General features: G+C 56.8%; 2 protein-coding genes across 2 annotated transcripts in view; both read right to left on the bottom strand.

The window, feature by feature from the left end:
• LOC149523172 (maestro heat-like repeat-containing protein family member 7) overlaps window positions 1–16,997 on the bottom strand; it is a 36,081-nt gene extending 19,084 nt beyond the window's left edge. The window contains exons 1-3 of the mRNA XM_089769947.1: window positions 16,569–16,997; window positions 16,183–16,286; window positions 15,746–15,868 (exon numbers count right to left, since the gene is read on the bottom strand). Of these exons, the coding sequence (XP_089626073.1) occupies window positions 15,746–15,868; window positions 16,183–16,286; window positions 16,569–16,959 (618 nt within the window). The 5' untranslated portion in view covers window positions 16,960–16,997. The remainder of the gene's footprint in view (window positions 1–15,745; window positions 15,869–16,182; window positions 16,287–16,568) is intronic.
• On the bottom strand, window positions 12,562–15,026 carry LOC149523173 (maestro heat-like repeat family member 5). Its single transcript, XM_089769950.1, has 7 exons — window positions 14,924–15,026; window positions 14,559–14,654; window positions 14,289–14,393; window positions 13,764–13,899; window positions 13,440–13,534; window positions 13,040–13,192; window positions 12,562–12,684 (listed from the first exon to the last, which is right to left on the bottom strand). Exons 2-7 carry the CDS (start codon window positions 14,562–14,564, stop codon window positions 12,667–12,669), a joined length of 513 nt encoding a protein of 170 aa, XP_089626076.1. The 5' UTR covers window positions 14,565–14,654; window positions 14,924–15,026; the 3' UTR covers window positions 12,562–12,666.
• Window positions 16,998–17,451: the final 454 nt, after the last annotated feature.

Here is a 17,451-nt window from a genome sequence, read left to right as displayed (position 1 = left end):
GGCGTCATCGTCTGAGAGGAGGATGTTCATGGCATCAAGGACGCCCACCACCTTGTCAGGGCTGCATGTATCCAAGTGGGTGATCTCCAGCACCACCCGCAGCTTCCGCCGCTGGAAGATCTCCATGTACTGCAGGAACCCAGTGATTGTCCTGACTTTGCTTTTCACGCAGCTCATGAAGCCCAGCTGTGCGCTGAGAGCCGTCTGGTTCATCTGTCTCTCCAGCTGGCTCTTCTGGGTGACGATAATGTTTCGTACCACTGTGATAGTGAGCCGTATGGCAGCTGCTGCAGAGACGCTGACAGCCGTCACCCCAATGCCTTCCACGACAGCTATGGCGTCTCCTGAGGCATCCCCGATGGGGATCCCAAACACTAGGAGGAGACCACCCACCCCAATAGCTACCATGATCAAAAGGATCACAGCCACCCACAGCGGGAGGAAGAGGAACTTCTTGCTAACCCATTCCTGATCCCCTGGTCTTTCGATGATGCTACATTTCCTGTCTATGGTCCTGTAAATGCTCATGGGTAGGAGACCAAAGTGGCTTTCGATGCCGTCGCACAGTGTGGTAATGAGGCCTGCCCAGAGCTGGTCGCAGCCCGCGTACTCCCAGGCGCTGAAATGGATGAATACGTGTTTCACGTTCCTTCTCCACTTCTGCTGCTCCGTCAGGACCGGCCGGTAGAAGATCATGAGTAACACGAGCTTGAGTAGATCCCGGCCAGTATTGTCACGCTGCATCTTCTGCGTCCGCTGAAATTCCTCCAGGTCTTTCTTCTTTGATTCGTTTTCCATGTTCTCTGAGATAAAAGAGGAAGATATGTTAGGTACCTGGCAGTGCCTTAAATCTCTCCTCCTGAAGGAAAATGCAGGACAATGTAGCACTTTAAAGACTAACAAGATGGTTTATTAGATGATGAGCTTTCGTGGGCCAGACCCACTTCCTCTGAGGAAGTGGGTCTGGCCCACGAAAGCTCATCATCTAATAAACCATCTTGTTAGTCTTTAAAGTGCTACATTGTCCTGCATTTTGCTTCAACTACCCCAGACTAACACGGCTACATTTCTATCACTATTCCTCCTGAAGTGTCTTCCAGCTTCACAATCCCTCCCTTCTGGGAAGCAATCAAGAATGGGTAGCTCTTGGCAAAGCCATCCTTAGGATTGATGGGATCCTACACCGTTCTATTAAACTGGTGCCCATCTGCCCAACAGCAGCCCAGATGGATGTTGAATTTTTAGCGATGTGATTTTATAATCCTCATCCACACACTAATAAACAAACACATTTTAAACTAAGGTCCTGTCGACTCTCACAGTAAATTCAGCAAACATTTAGCAGAGGTTGGCAAATGCCTGTTAAATGGCTTCATTACCATGTCGTCGATGTTCTGCCAGTAGCTCGAGCAGACTTTGTCACTTGTAAATTAACTAGATCTTCTAGAACTTCTGCTGCTGGAGGAAGCAGAGCCACAGACCATGGATAGGAAGAGGCAGGTGGGTGGAGTGGACATGAAAACCCAGTGCTGCTCCAAATTTTCAGGTCCCCTATGCGATTGCATAATCGGCAAATGAGTACGGGTGGCTCTGGCTCTTTGGAGATAGTTGTCATCCACTAATCCCCATCCCCACAAGGTTCCTTCCCCGTCTTACGTTCCCCAGGGCAGTACTCACCCTTGATTTTGTGTAAGAGCAGGTTTTTGCAATGTCCCCATGGTGCATAAAACCCAGCAGTCACTGGCATGGGCACAGTGTACAGGGCCTTCGCTAAAGCGAGGCAGTAGATATCCTCCTTGGTCTGGAACCCTGCAACGGGGATGAGGTAAAACACGAAGATTAGCCTCACCGAGCGCATCCGCAGTGGATGCTCAACAGTGTCTCTGCTAATATTTTTCGGTTCAAGGTACTAGGTACAAGGGGAGGGAGCAAACAAATGTCCGAAACCAGACAAGTTTATTTTAGGCTATAAATATTGGGGTGCCTGGCCTTACCCCCTTTGCATGGCCGAAGGGACAACAGAGACTTACTGACTGACTTGCTCCTCGTCCTGGGGCACTCATGAGTTGATGCACGCGTAACCGCAAATCCAGGGCACTAGATCTGTGACTACACGGCTATAAACCTGGCCAAGTGCCTCTGTCACCAGACGGTGCCTGTGGTCGGTCTTTGTGCATAACAGCGAGATCTGCAGCAGGAGCAGGCTGCGTTACCTGCACTGACCACTGATGACACCAGAGCTCCAAGAACAGAAGCACTGAGCCACGCTGCTGAGGCAACCACATCACAGCTCTTAACACTAGGAGCCCGTAAGTACTCCTGTAGACCCTGCTTTCGCTGGCATTAAGCCAAACAGCATCCACAGAGCCCCCTGGCACTCCTGCGCCCTGCTGTGCAATGCAGAGGGAGAGATGGAGAAGAGAAAGGCCCACGTGTTCCTTTGCCCTGGCCCAGGCTAGCCTATGCCACTTCCCATGGTTCTGTGGGCCAGACTTGCAGGGCGGGGAAAAGAGATGTAGAGGTCATGGTGGGTAATCAGCAGAACATGAGCTCCCATTGTGGCGTTGGGGCTTAAAAAGCTATTGTAATTCTGGGATGTATAAACAGGAAACGCTTGAGCAGGAGTAAAGAGGTTGTCTCGCTTCTGTGATGGATGGGAGGCCCACTGTTCTTTTCTGAACATCCCAGTATTCAGTGACTAAAGGGTTAAACCTAGCTAGCTAGAAAGTGTTGGCAGGGAGCCAGGAGCACCAGTGAGAAGAAAGAGTTCAGATCTGCATTAAAAGGGAATCTGTCTGCTGTTTTTCTTTGTGAGTTTAATCCTGGAGCTGTGGAAGGGGATGAGGGGGGGGATGAATTGAACTGGGCAGGGACATCATGCCTAAAAAAAAGAATACCTGGGCCTAGAATTGGACTGGACCTTGGAAGTGTGGATACTTGAGTAGATAGAGAATGTTTATTTAGATGCGATCAGGTTATTTTTTTGTTTTGTTGTTTGGTTAAACTCCTCTGTGCTAAATCCATATCCCCTCCTCTCCCCACTATAACTTTAAACTGAATCCCAGGGATGCAATTGTCTGTGTTTTAATCTGTTCTTTTCTCAGTTGCGCTATAACTCCTAGCAGCCAAGTCAGCTTTACAAATGAATACCTTTTTGTTTTCTTAATATAATCACCTATTTTAAGGCTATGATCTGATTTTGTATCCTGGAAAGTAATAGGAGGTCTGTGTATACCTGCCTAAGACTAAGAGGAGAGCTATCAGAAATTACAGTTTGTTTTCATTTTTCTTTTTTTCTTTCCAAGTGCTAAATAAAAGGGAATAATGACATCTCTGGATCTGCTGGCAATGCTCCTCCTAATGCAACCTAATATGCCATTAGCCTTCTTGGCTACAAGGGCACACTGTTGACTCATATCCAGCTTCTCATCCACTGTAACCCCCAGGTCCTTTTCTGCAGAACTACTACTTAGCTGGTTGGTCCCAGGCCTGTAACAATGCTTGGGATTCTTCTGTCCCAAGTGCAGGACTCCGCACTTGTCCTTGTTGAACCTCATCAGATTTCTTTTGGCTCTTGTGTAAAAGAGTTTGGGGTACCCTTCTGGAATACGTTCCCAAGTGACTTCTTCCTGCGTTCAAGAAGAAAAAGTTTTTTTCCACTTGGGTAGAGGCAGCAACCCTCCTAAGCTCAGGGAATCTGTGACCTTGGGGAGTTTTGAAGCAGAAGCCCATAGAGACACGGTATTTTAAGGTCTCTTTTGGGCCCACACCTTCTGCACTCCAAGTGCCAGAGTGGGGAACCGACTTAGCCTCTTTATTCGGCACTTGAACTTCTGCTGCTGGAGTTCTGTGCCCAGCTCTGGTGACCAGAATTCCAGATGGATGTTGATAAATTGGAGAGGGGTCATGTCAAGGCTGTTTCCCACTCTGGCACTCCAAGTGCAGAAGGTGGGGGCCCACAAGAGACTTTAAAATACCCTGCCACTGGAGGCTTGCGTTGGTGTTGCTGCCATCATCCAAATGCACAAACCCCTTTGAGAACCAGACAGGCGCATTTCAGAATTCCCTCCTGTGGGGTACCTTCCTTGTCCTTGACACTCCCTCCAGAGAGAGCTTGAAAACCTGTAATTTCTCCTAGAAGTATGGCTTGCTGTCTTAGGCACGTGCATACAGAACCTTCCGCCCTCTAGGACGCAGGAATCAGATCATGGTTTTAAAAATGTGACATCTATTAACAAAAGAAATGCACTTGGTGAAACATTACTTAGAATCATAGAACCATAGAGCTGGAAGAGACCTCAGGAGTCATCAAGTCCAGCCCCTGCCCAAGGCAGGACCTATCCCAACTAAATCAATCCATCCAGGGCTTTGTCAAGCCAAGACTTAAAAACCTCTAGGGATGCAGATTCCACCACCTCCCTAGGGAACCCATCTCAGTGTTTCCCTACCCTCCTAGTGAAATAGTTTTTCCTAATATCCAACCTAGACCTTCCCCATTGTAACTTGAGACCATTTCTCCTTGTTCTGCCATCCGTCACTACTGTGAACAGCCTCTCTCCATCCTCTTTGGAACCTCCGTTCAGGAAGTTGAAGGCTGCTATCAAATCCCCCCTCGCTCTTCTCTTCTGCAGACTAAACAGACACAAATCCCTCAGTCTCTCCTCATAGGTCATGCGCTCCAGCCCCCTAATCATTTTGGTCGCCCTCCGCTGGACCCTCTCCAATGCGTCCACATCCTTTCTATAGTGGGGGCCCCAGAACTGGACACAATACGCCAGATGTGGCCTCACCAGAGCCGAATGAAGGGGAATAATCACTTCTCTGGATCTGCTGGCAATGCTCCTCCTAATGCACCCTAATATGCCATTAGGTTTCTTGGCTACAAGGTCACACTGTTGACTCATATCCAGCTTCTCATCCACTGTAACCCCCAGGTCCTTTTCTGCTGAACTGCTACTTAGCCAGTCGGTCCCCAGCCTGAACTATGCTCGGGATTCTTCCATCCCAAGTGCAGGACTCTGCACTTGTCCTTGTTGAACCTCATCAGATTTCTTTTGGCCCAATCCTCTAATCTGTCTAGGTCACTCTGGACCCTATCCCTGCCCTCCAGCATATCTACTGCCCTCCAGCGTATCTACGTGGTTGCTAGGTGTTACAAAGAAACTGAAAAAAGAAAGATTAAAACACAGAAAATCGCTTCCCTGGGATTCAGTTTGAAGAGTTCTAGGGTAAAGGGGGATAGTTACATGTGCTTAGCAAAAAGAAGTCCAACAAACTAAAAAAATAAAGAAAATAACCTAGTAGCGTCTGACTAAAAATTCCCTGTTCTACTCACATCTCTCTTGTTCCAAGATTTAGTCTTTCCCTAGCCAAGAAAGTCGCTGGATTCTGCTTGCCCAGGTTCCTGGCTTAATTCACATCTTCCAGGCATGATCACACAACAGGCACATCACTGCTTCCAATTCAAAACCCCAAATTCTGTTTCCATTTTCTTTCCTGGCCTCCTGTCAACTCGCTTCCTGCTTCTCTAGCATTCCTGGAGACTTTCTAGGACCTTTTGTCTATGGTTTCAACCTTTCCAGGCAAGACAGTTAGGGTTAAGTCCCAAGACTTTCAGGCAACCATCTGCTTTTGACACGACCTGCCTGTTTCTCTTCAGCTAACTCTTGCTTACTTTGGTTCAGGCCTCAGGCCTTACACCAGGCCCATGCTTCAGGCCCATCCTTTCTAGTACAGGATGTAGCCTGGTAACAAAGCCCTGACTGTGGTATCAGGAAACCTGGGTTCTATTCCTGCCTCTCCCACAGGTTGGAGAGGTTATTCCCTGTCTGTAAAATAAGACTAATGATACTAACCTTCCCTTTTTAGACCTACACACAGCAACTAGGGATTTTTATTAACTACTCAAATATCGGTGAGCCTGGCTCGCTAGATGAACCATCCGGTTCCTCTTGGAATCATGTTAAATGCTTGATCCCCATGACCAAAGTCTCAGATACTGGGAGAAGTGACACGGGGGAATAAAAGCTGCTGTCTGAGGTAAACTACCTGGCAGGAATCCCCTGGAATGGGAGCCATCGCTACCAGGAGCCCAGGAATAACAAGACTCCAAAAGTCCAGCTGCCAGGCAGTTTGACCATCTCCTTCAGGCCAGTGGCCCAGAATTCCAGGACATCTTTGGGCCTGGGTTTAAAAAGAGGCAGTACCGTGTGCTCAGCCCCTTTTTATCCATCCCCTTTCCCTCCATTGGCACGCAACCCTCAAATGGCCAAAGGTTTCCCTTTCCCTCCCTCCTTGGTTAAACAAGCTGGTTAAACAGCTCGAGGTGATGGAGTGATAAGCACCCACTGACAGAGTCGCTCGGGTTGCAGGGCCAGCGTAAGTCCGCTTTTAAAACTGCCGGCCATAGCTGCAGCTACGGGAGGGGACTCTAGCAAGGGCCTGGAACAAGGAACAGGGCTCCACTCCTGCATGGGATTCGGGCTTCCCCCAGGCAGATGCTCTGTTGCTGCTTTCCTGTCTCTCCCTTCTCCAGGTGGAAGGGGACGGTTAGCCAGTGTTCCCTGCAAGCTGAGCTCTTGGGCGGCCAGCCAGGAGACATTCAAATGCTGCCCAGTTTGCTAGCCGGTAGCATGTGTTTCTAGTGGTGGTGCATGTGGTGTACTGGGTGTAGACATAGATCTTGTTGTTATAGTAACTGCGTTAGGTCACTGGGGGTCAGCCCAGCTGGTTTGGGTTTTTTCTAGCTAGCTCCGTGCTATGCAATAAAATGGACACTTGCAACTACTCAAGCTCTCTGTATTTCCACTGATTTCTTCCCATGCTGTGAAACTCCACGTGACGTAACAGTGCACATCCGTGCATGCCTTGGTGCACATAACAAAATGTATTCCGCAGAGGAGTGGGGGAAAAAGTAGAGGCATTATTGCTGCTAGCTCCTTACTGAAACTCAGTGAAAGGCAGGGGAAATGAGAGATCAAGATCCTGAGACTGACAGTCCCCAGGAACAACGGGGAGAGGCTAAAGTCCCAGTTCAGCCTGACTGGCAGAGCAGGGAGCCAGGAGGGAGCCAGGGTCGGCAGAGTGGGACTGAGCTAAGGAGAGAGCAGGGGCCCGCACTGAGCTGGGGAGCAGGGCTGGCCTCGGGGAGGGAGAAGGGGAGGCCGGGGTCAGGATTGGGGGCAGTGCGACTGGCCTCAGGGAGGAAGGGGGGGGTCAGAGGCAGCATGACTGGCCTCGGGGAGGGAGAAGGGGGGGCCAGGGTCAGGATCTGGCCCCTCCCCCCCAGGGCTGCTTCCCATCCCCTCTTCCTTCCAGCCAGTTCCTGCCCCCCCCCTCAGCCAGTCCCTCTTCCTCCCTCCCCCCTGCCCAGTATCAAGTGTGTCCGTTTTTTTGGGGGAGGGTCTACCTGGCAACCCTACGAGTCAGACCCGGCGCAGGCACCAAGTGATGGGGACTGCCGGAACTTTGGGAACCTGAGTCTGCGGGGTGGGGGTTTGTGGCAGGTCAGGAGATGAAAGGGGAAGGCACTAAGGGACAGGGTGTAGGAGACAGACAAATGCCAGGGGGCCAAGTGGAGACAATGAGGAAAAGGGCAGGAGGGGAGGTGTCAGTGAGGGAGGGGACAGGATGATGCTAGGAGAGGAGAGGGGAAGGGCTTTGGGGGCTAGAGGGGAGAAGGGGAGGTGCTGGGAAAAGGCTTGAAAGAAGGGATGGGCATGAGGAAGGCGGGGATGGAGCAAGGCACGTGTGAGAGCACAGGGACATGAGGGGAACGGGGGCAGAGGGTGGTGAGGGGGTGGGCATCAGGGAAAAAGAAGGCAAAGGGGGCAGGGGCAGTGAGCGAAGGGGGAGGCACCAAGAGGGTGCAAGGGTAAGGGAAGGTGCAGGTGCCAGAAGAGTCCGGGGGGTGAAGCAGAAGGGCAGACACCTGCAGGGGAGGGACCAGCACCAGAGGAGAGAGGCAGGGCAGGTGTGTAGAGGGGGGTGTTAGGAGAGGGGATGAGGAGGGGTAGCTCACATGGTCAGAGTGGGGCTACTGGAGGAGTGGGCACGGGGGGGAGAGAAAGGCTGCTGGAGGGGGCAGGTCTGGGGAAGGCCGAGGGCAGTGAGAAGGGCAGGAGTCAGGACAGCAGAGGTGGGTGAGGGATTGGGGGGCAGCAGGCACCAGGGGAGCTGATGGAGGAAGGGAAGGAGACAGGGCAGCAGAGTTCATAAGATATTTATGAATAACTTGGGTGCCACACTGACACATCCAAACAAGCCACAAACTCAGTACTGGTGCACAACACAAAATGTATTGTGCTCATGGGAGGAAACTCTTAGAGGGAACACTTCCCCCAGCCTCTCCACCCCCCGAGTTAATGTCTCACACATTGGGTTAATGCAATTGCAGGATCGTTGCACGAGGGGGGGGTTGGTGAGGGCCAAACTAATCCCTATTGGTAAGTGGATGGTGGGAAAAGTCCTTGGGGGGGGGGGAGGTCACATGACACCTTTTATTTCTGGTCATGTGTCCATATTGCCCTGAAAGTGTTACCTCCAGAGGCGTGGCTAATGGGAGTCAGGGGGCGTGGCTAATGGGGGTCAGGGGGCGTGGCTAATGGGGGTCAGGGGGTGTGGCTAATGGGGGTCAGGGGGTGTGGCTAATGGGGGTCAAAGAGTACATTTAAAAACATTCTTTGGCTGCACACCCTAATGAAATGTGCTGCGCATGCCAATGGGCAGAGAGCAGATCCAGTCCTGGGAGCAGGGCTGCAGCCACAGAGTTATAGATGCCGCCCAGAGAGCAGATCCGCATGCTGGGAGCAGGCCTGCAGCTGTAACCCACACACCTGATGTGGGTCACTATCCTATGGAGTGGCACTGAGACCACTTCCAGCAAGCAATTATTACAAGGGAGCTCTTCAGCCTATGCTGAGAGGCAACTGACTTATAACTCAAGCTATAGCAGCTCCTGCCCTAAGCTCCAAAAGTCCCAGGTTCTAATCCACCTGGTGGCAGTTGCACAGCCATGGAAGCAGAGGGGCCAGGGAACCCTCTGTACAGGACTTCCCCCCCCCCCCCCCCCCCACACACACACACCCTTGCTTCCTGGAATCAGCCACCTAGGTGAATAAAGCTGGAAACCCCCATGCCTATAGCTGTGCACCTTCGCTTTCAATAGCTACAGCCATTCAAAAGTGCCCAGATCTCACAACAGAAAGGAGACGTCCCAATGAGCTGCTAAGCTGTGCTGCCTGCCACGGACAAGTAGCTCCAAGAGGAGCAAGTGCTGTTGACTCTGGAGCCTAATGATGGTGGTGTCTTCCAGCCATTTTCAGATTAGTACAGCTGCCTCCCTGTGAACCAGGTGCCAGCTGGCCATGGGGTCCCATAGACCTGGCTTGTGCAGCCTAACCTGATAACCAAGCAGCCCATCCATTACTAGCCAGCCGATTACCTTGGGCATGGGAGACCATCGCACTCGTAATTCCTGGGGCCTTCACGCACTGACAGGGTTTGACTCGATCGGCCAGCTAGGGAGAAAGAAATAAACAGAAGGCAGAGGAGTCACCAAGAGATCAGAAGACCAGCACGATGCCTTATAGGCTGTTCAGCTGTGAAGAGTCACCAAGACAGGGCAGGTGATGCTAACCTGAGTTAGTCCATTAGCTGCGGCTAGGCTGGGCCACGAGAGGAGAGACAGGCAGTAAATCTGCAGCTGTCAGACCATAAGGAGGACATGGAGGTTTCGAAACCAGCTCAGAGAACAGGGCTGGGTAAGATGCAACCTACCAAACACTGTGATCTGGCCGCTTTCTGTTTAGATCCTGCTGCCCATGCCGCCGAATTCTAAGTGGGGACTCAGGCAGCAGGATCCGATTTTAAATGATTCACGGCTCATGGTTACAGCAGGGGCAGGAGCCACGAGCCCTTTAAAAAGCTGTAGCCACGCTGGACAGCTGCCAGTAGTGGCAAAGCTGTGAGCTCTTTTCTGTGCTTTTAATTGAAAGCCTCAGCCACGGAGAACTCTGAGGGTGGGCTAGTCCACAACACCGCCCCTTCTGCCTCAGGCTCCGCCCCTTCTGTGGGTGGAGCCGGCCTATGACCCCATACCAAAATCCATTAAGTGGCCCCCTTCTGAAAATTATCGCCCAGCCCTGTCACAGAATCATAGAAAAGTCTGAGTGGAAGGGACCATGATAGGTCCAGTGTTTCGCAAACTTTTTTTATAATGTACCCCCTTTAAAAAAAAATGTGTAAGTACCCCCAGTACCTACAGTTTTCAGACACACACAATTTTTTTCTACCGTTGCAACACATTTGTTTAAACAACTGCATCGTACCCGGGCGGGTGATGGCATTTTTGGGTGTAAAAGGTACAAAAAGAATAAAGCGCTGTCAAACTGAAAACTAAAATTCAGTTTTCTCCAAATTTCAGTTGTGTTGACGTATCCCCCAGACATCTCTTGAGTACCTTTAAGGGGACTCGTACCACTGGTCGAGAAGCACTGATCTAGTCCACCCCTGCACCGAGACAGGACCAAGCATGTTTGTCTCACCTCTTGGCTCCTAGGACACGGCTTGAACTAACGCACTTGGAAAGACATTATCGTTTATACGCCCAAAGTGCTTCGTCTCAGTGTATTACAATAAAATCTAACCAACCAAACTCCGACCTTTCATTTCCCTGTCACTTGGCCAGCTACAGCCTCACACGCCTTCGGCATCGATCTCAAAGCCCTCGTCACGCTTTTACACAGCTGTGCTGACACGCTTGTGAGCCAGGCACACTTGTGCGACACGTCCCAAAGCACTTGCTCCAGGGCATTACATCGCACTTGCCTGCCTTTGATGGACAGGGAAAGGGAGACCTGAAAGGCCTCTCCAAGGTCACCAGCGCGAGAGTGAGCGCAGAATTGAGGAGCAAGGGTCTAGCACACAACTCTGTGCCTTAGTCACTAGGTGGCATTAGATTAAAACCCGGGAGTTCTTACACCCAACCCCCTGCCCCCTCCACTAGGCCATGCTGCTGGCCTCCCGCCTCTCCCCCAGGGCTTGGAGACAGACGGGAGGCTGGAGCCAGCCTGCGCAGAAGGGGCTATAACGCTTACAGCTCGTTCATGACACTGCCCCTGCGCAGCCCCTCTCAGATCCACACTCGGAACCCACAAGAAACACCCCAAGAGCAGAGATGAAACCGCCACTCACCTGCAGCCCAGCTTCCAGGAAGGGCAAAGCAAAAGCGGAGCTCGCGGATTCCAGCCCAGCCTGGCACCTGCTTCCTGAACTTTGGCCCCTTTCCTCCAAGATAGCAGGAGGCTGCTCTGGGCCTTTTGTGCCCACGACGGGGCAGAAAAGCAAACTCAGCTGTTGGTTCCATCTTGCGGGCAGAGCCCCGGCAGACAGTGGCAGGCGGGGGTATCGACTGACCCTCCAACCCAGGATATTCCCCCCACACCTGGATTCGCTTCCTAGTCATCCCCATCTCCCTGCACGATCCTTGTTTCTCATCCCGCCGGTCCGAGAAATTGTCAGAGCAGGTTGATCCCGACCTTGCCAAGGGCTTAGGTTACATCACAAGGCTTTGCCGCCACAGCTGGCTTGGCTTTGGTGTGTGGCAAAAGCCCCCCCCCTCCCCCCCCCCCCCGCTGGCACAGCTATTCTGGCAAAGCCGCCAGGGCAAATGGCAACTCTGCCGAAAAGCATCTGCTGGCTTTAAGCTCCCTGCGAGCTGTTCTCATCGCTCAGCCATCACCACCACTGCCCTGCCTCTGTCCTGCTCCTCATCCCCGCCCCCACTCCTATCCCCTGCTCTCCTCCATCTCCTCCCCCTTCCCTTCTCCTGCCCCTCCCCATTTCCACCTGCCCTGCCCATCCCCGTCCTCTCCCTCCCCCCGTCTGTCCCCCTCTTATGTGAGGGCTTTGCTGGAAACGCCCCCCCCCCCAAGCCAGGGAGATCTCCCCTCCGGGAACAATTCAGCCCCCCCCATCTCACTCCCTCCACTCCACAATATTTCCTCCATTCCCCACAGTTGAAAATTGAGCTCCCCCATCCCCTCAGGTGACAGTCGGGCTCCCCCATACGCAGCTGACTAGGTAGGCACCTCCGCAGCCAGAGCCTGCCCCTGGCGCCCACGTCCCCTCCCCGACTGCCTGTCCCAGGCGACCACCTGAACCTGCGTCCCCCATTCCCTCAGATCACAGCTCCCTCCCTGACCCTGCACCCCCCGACACCCCTCCCCCAGGCCAGACTCCTCTCTGGCACCCGCACCCCCTCCCCCAAACCTTCTGCTCCCCCTTCACCCAGGTCACAGCTCCCTCCCTGACCCTGCACCCCTCTAGAGCCCCTCCCCCAGGCCAGAGTCCTCTCCTGCGCCCATACCCCCTCCTGGACCCTGCACCGCTATCCACCGCCCCAGATCATACCCCCCCCCCGCACCCAGGCTCCACCCCTAAGCTCCCTTCTGCACCCAACCACCCCGTCCCAGACCCCAAAGCCCTCGGTAGAAATGTGGCCCTTGATCAGTTGCCAAAATGGCCCCCCCATTACAAATTATTGACCAAGCCTGATCCAAATGTTTTTTGAAACATTGTTTAATGAGAATGTAAATACAATTCAATACAATTGGGAGGGTTGGGGGGAGGGGGACGCAGCTGCTGGCTCCTCAGCTCTTGCTGCTCTCACTGGGTGTCTTCCTGCTGCAAGGGAAGCAGAATCCGTCACATTCATCCCTGGGGACTCAGGGGAACTGGCCCCCCAGCATTTCCACCCTCCTCCCCCTGCTCTCTGGTCACCCCCGTCAGGCCCGCAGGGTGAGCTCCTGACCCCCCCCCCCCCAGAGCTCCTGACACCTCGGCCCCCTCCCGCCTCCTAGGACAGTTTCTGTGTTCAGAGCCTCCCCCACCCCCAGGGACGCTCGCAGGGGCAGGAGGGATTCTGCCAGCAGGGACGTGGGGTGGGGGCAGCCTGAGGAAAGGGGGGGGGACTCCCTGAGGGGATGGGAAGGAGACCCTGGCCCTGCCCCACTCTCCTGCATCTGCTCCGGCTGCTCACCATGTATTCCAGGAGCTGATGGGCCTGCCCATGCAGGGCGTGGGCCAGGACCAGCCCGGCCTGGCTGGGGCGCCGCAGGGGGGAGCGGGCAGCGAGCAGAGCCTTGTCCAAAAAGCAATTCTCCTGCTCTGCTGTGAAGAGCTGCCCAAAGACCTGAAATCAAGAGCACAGGAGGTTTCAGCTGACGGCCCAGAGCCCGGCCCCAACTCCTGGGGCTAAAACAGCTTCCTCCTCCCCAAACTCCCTTCCAGACCCTGCACCCAGACGCTCTCCTCACCCGGCACCCCAACCCCTGCCCCAGGTCACAGCTTCCTCCTGCCCCCAAGACCCTCCTACCCCCACGAGGGCCCCAGCCAGCCCCACCCCCGAGCCCTGCCCTGCCCTGGCAGCGTGTCCTTACCTCTCCCACCCTCACGCTGTTGCTGTGAGCCAGGACCCATCTTTCTTTGTAGTAGTGTCTGCACCACAGGTCCTCTGCCTGGTGGATGTTGAGGCCTGCAAGAGACACAACAGGGTCATTCTGCTGGCAGGTCTGAGCCCTTCCCCTCCCACGGGTCCCTGCAGGCATCCCTGGGCAAATGGAGGGGCACAGGGGGCAGAAGGGGAACACAGAGGGACGCATCCCCCCTTGGGCCAGTCTGGGGGAAAAGGGCTGGGTCCCCTCCCCCCGCCGCCGGCACCCTCAGGGTGTCCCTGGGGCCCAGGTCCCGGCTGGGTTCCTTACCCCTGTGGTGCAGGAGGAGTTGATACAGGCTGTGCACCCCCTCCCGGGCCAGCCGGCTGACGTCTTCGGATGGGTCCGAAATAAAAAGGCCCAGCTGGGCCACGTGGTGACCCATCCTCGGCCAGTCGGCGGAGTTCTGAGGGGAGAGAAGAGGGGGGGTCCCTCAGCATCCTGGGGCTGCACGTCCCATGCAAACGGCCGCCGAGGCGGGTCTGAGCTCGGGGGACGGACAGAGACACCTCCCGGGGCGGGGCGGGGCCGGCCTTGCGAGGAGACAACCCTGAGCAATGGCCCCGACTGAAGGGTCACTCCGGGGGTGGAACAAGGGGATCCACTGACGGCCACTCCCCAGTCCCCAGGCCCAGTCCCTCAAGAGCCCCCCTGAAGGGCCCAGGGTCGCCCCTCCCCGGGGAAAGGAGAACGCGGCCCATTCCCGGCCCATTCCCGGCCCTGCCTCTGCCTCCCGGGGACGCTCCCAGCCCCGCGCCCTGCAGCCCCAGACCCCCCGGCTCCGAGGTCACTTACGTCAAACCCCGGGAGGGTGGTGGCGACTCCCAGCAGGGCCGTGGTGCTGCCAAGGGCCCTGGCTCGCTCCTGGGGCAGGCGGGACTCCAGCCACGGGCTCAGGTGCTGGGGGGGAAAGAGGCAGGTCAGGACCCGTAGGGAGGTGCCGGTTCTGGGCAGAGCCTGGGGCTCCTCTCGGACTGTGCCCCCCCCCAGCCACTGACACTGCTCCTCTCTCGGCCCCCCCCGAGGAAGCAGGGACAATGGCCCCGTCCCCCCCACGGGGCTCACCTCCATTATGAGCTGCAGCCGGGCGGTGTCTGGGGACTCGGCGAGGAGGCTCGCCAGTAGGGCCTGGAGGTCGTAGGGAAGGGCCCGGATGAACTGCTGCAAGACAAGGGGGAGCCCTGGGTCAGAGGGGGGTTGGGGGATCCAGGCCACCCGCTGGCTCCGGGGTCCAGCCTAGAGCAGGGTCTGAGCCGCCTCGCAGAGCAGGGAGGAGCCCAGGCTGGGCATGGAAGGGACGGGCCCCCCGGGAGAGCAACGGGAACCCTGGAGGGAAGGATCCAAACCTGCAGCTTCTTCCCTCCCTCTGCCCCCCCCCCTCCTCTCTGGAGCTCCAGCCCAGCCCGGGAGCAGGGCCCGGAGGGACGTACCTGCGTGTGGATGGGCTCCTGCTGCCAGTCCCCAGACACAGTCTGTCCCACGGCCGCCGTCAGCAGGGGGCTCAGGAGCTGGGCCCCCAGGGGAGGCTGCAAGGTGCTGGCAGGAGAGAGGGGCAGAGACTGTTAATTCAGCAGCAGGAGACAGAGACTTTCCCACTCCCTGGCCAGGGGATCTGCTCTGGGGGGAGTCGGCGGGGGGGGGGGTCGGTACCTGAGGCTGCAGGCGGCGTTGAGGCAATCGGCCAAGACCAGCGGGGGGGCGAGTCCTCCATGATCTCCTGGGAGACCCAAGGAGACAAAGGGGCGTGTGAGGCTGGGGCCCCCAAGAGACGCTCACGCAGCCAGCGCCCCCACCCAGCAGGATCCAACCCCACTGCCTCCCGCTGCCCTGTAGCCCCCCTGCCCGGCACAGGGCCCCTCCCAGCACCCCCCTCCCAAACCGGGACCAGCTCAATCCTTGTCCCCAGGCCGTCTCCTGCCCCTCCCTGCCCTGGTGACCAGCCTCTGAACCTCCTCATCCCTGCTCCCCAGGCGCATCCCCAGCAGCCCGCTCGGCTCCCTTCCAGCCCCCCATGGCCCGGGGAGACCCCTCCCTGTCCCGAATCCCCCTTCCTGTCCGGCACCCCACACCTGCCCCATTTCTGTGTCCCTCCCTCCTCCAGCATTCCCACCCACCCTCCCCATGTCCACCTCCAGCCCTCCTGGCTCCACCCATCCCGTTTCCAGCACCCCCACCCGCCGCCATGGCCCAGGCAGACCCGCGTCCACCCCACGTATCCCCTCCCCTCCTCCCGGCTGCCGCGACTCGCTTACAACGATCCTGGCCATCATGGTGTCCTTGCAGCAGCGCGGCGCCAGGGTGTCCTCGCCCCTTTGGAGGGCGGCGAGGCAGGCGAGGGGGATGGCCAAGAGGAACCGCTGCAGGGCGGCTGGGCTCTGCACCCCAGAGAGAGTCTGTGAGCCTGGGGCCTGCCTGCCCCCCACGGACAGCTGCAGGGCTCAGGTCTCCCAGGACTGGAGGTGGGATCTGCTAGTTGTCCAAGCACCCGCACTCCCTCCCAACTGCTGCCTCAGGCTTGTGGGGGCCCAGCTGGTGCATGACAAGAGCCCCCAGCTTGGGGGGTCCAGGTCATGCAGGAGAAGGGGCCCCAGGGGGATCCCCAGGGACAAGCCCCTCCCGGAGGGGGGGGGGACGTGCTGGGAAGGGGCCGGACAATCTCGGGTCCCCCCCGTGTGGAGAAGGTTCCTACCGTGTCCCGGGTGTGGAGCTGCTCTTCGATGTCATAGATGGCCCCTTCCTCCACCCGGGAGTCCACCCGCTCCTGGCAGAGCTCCGCCGAGGCGCAGGGGGGCTCTGTGCGGGAGGGAAGGGACCAGGGTGACTCCAGCGGCCAGCAGGGGTCACGTGCCCCCATGTCAGGGACCCAGGGCAGGTTGGGCCCCACACGCCCCTCGCAGGGACCCATCCCCCTGCCACCCTCACATCTGCCAACGCCCTCAGCAGAGCCCCCACCAGGAACAAGAGAGCCAAGCAGCCCCCCCCCCATCCATTGCCCTGGCTGTGGGGCAGACACTGGGGCTGCCCCCCCGGGGTACTGGGTGAGCCCCTGGGCCCAGCGTGTTCACGGCCCCTCACCTGGGTCTGAGCGGCTGCGGGAGGTGGCCCGGCTGCAGCTGGAGGCCCAGGCGCTGCTGCTGACGGACCTGGACCCACAGCTGCAGGGGCTGGTGCGGGGAGCGACGGGCTGGGGGCTCCCGGAGACCGGCAGGTCCCCGGGGGCCGGGCAGGGCGATGCCCCCTGGTGGTAATGGGGGCTGGGCTCCCGGGGCAGGTGTTTCTCTCCACAGAGGAGGCCCCGGAGCCACCCTACCCGGCTCCCCCACTGGGCTGGGTCCCGCCTGCCCAGCCGCCTCTGGAGCCAGGTCCGGGGGGGCCTGGCCGGTGGGCGAGTCGCCCCGAGCTGGTGGGATCCAGCTTCCCCGCCCGCGGGGACGGAGAAGCTGCTCCCCACCGGCCCTGGGGCCATCTTCAGGGCTTTCTTGAACCACAGCCGAAAACGTTTGGCCATGCTGCAAATGAGGGGAGCAAAGGGGAGCTTGGGGCGCAGCCTGCAGAGCGAAATCCAGGGGTTCCAGCTCCCCAGAGCGACTGCCCCCAGCCCCCAAATGGCCCCTTGCTTATCGGTTCGGTCTTGCACAGGCACTGCAAGGACCTGAGGGTATGTCTACACTACCCCGCTAGTTCGAACTAGGAGGGTAATGTAGGCATACCGCACTTGCAAATGAAGCCCGGGATTTGAATTTCCCGGGCTTCATTTGCATAAGCGGGGAGCCGCCATTTTTAAAACCCCGCTCGTTCGAACCCCGTGCAGCGCGGCGACACGGGGCTCGAACTAGGTAGTTCGAACTAGGCTTCCTAGTTCAAACTACCGTTACTCCTCATTCCACGAGTCTCCTGCCCATCAACAGCCCCTTCTTGGCCAATCAGGGGAGAATCTAAGGTGTGGGGGGTGGAGCGT

The sequence above is a fragment of the Pelodiscus sinensis genome, chromosome 18, assembly GCF_052426305.1.
Source record: "Pelodiscus sinensis isolate ZL-2025 chromosome 18, ASM5242630v1, whole genome shotgun sequence".
Taxonomy (NCBI): Eukaryota; Metazoa; Chordata; order Testudines; family Trionychidae; genus Pelodiscus; species Pelodiscus sinensis.
Note: the sequence above shows the minus strand (reverse complement) of the source record. Positions and strands in the feature narration are given on the sequence as shown.

What these genes read in the sequence shown, in the direction of transcription:
- LOC149523173 (XM_089769950.1), bottom strand. An exon ending in CCACCCTCCCGGGGTTTGAC is followed by an intron (nt 13,900 to 14,288) that starts GTAAGTGACCTC and finishes CTCTCCCCTCAG; the next exon opens with AACTCCGCCGACTGGCCGAG. An exon ending in ACTCCTCCTGCACCACAGGG is followed by an intron (nt 13,535 to 13,763) that starts GTAAGGAACCCA and finishes TGTCTCTTGCAG; the next exon opens with GCCTCAACATCCACCAGGCA.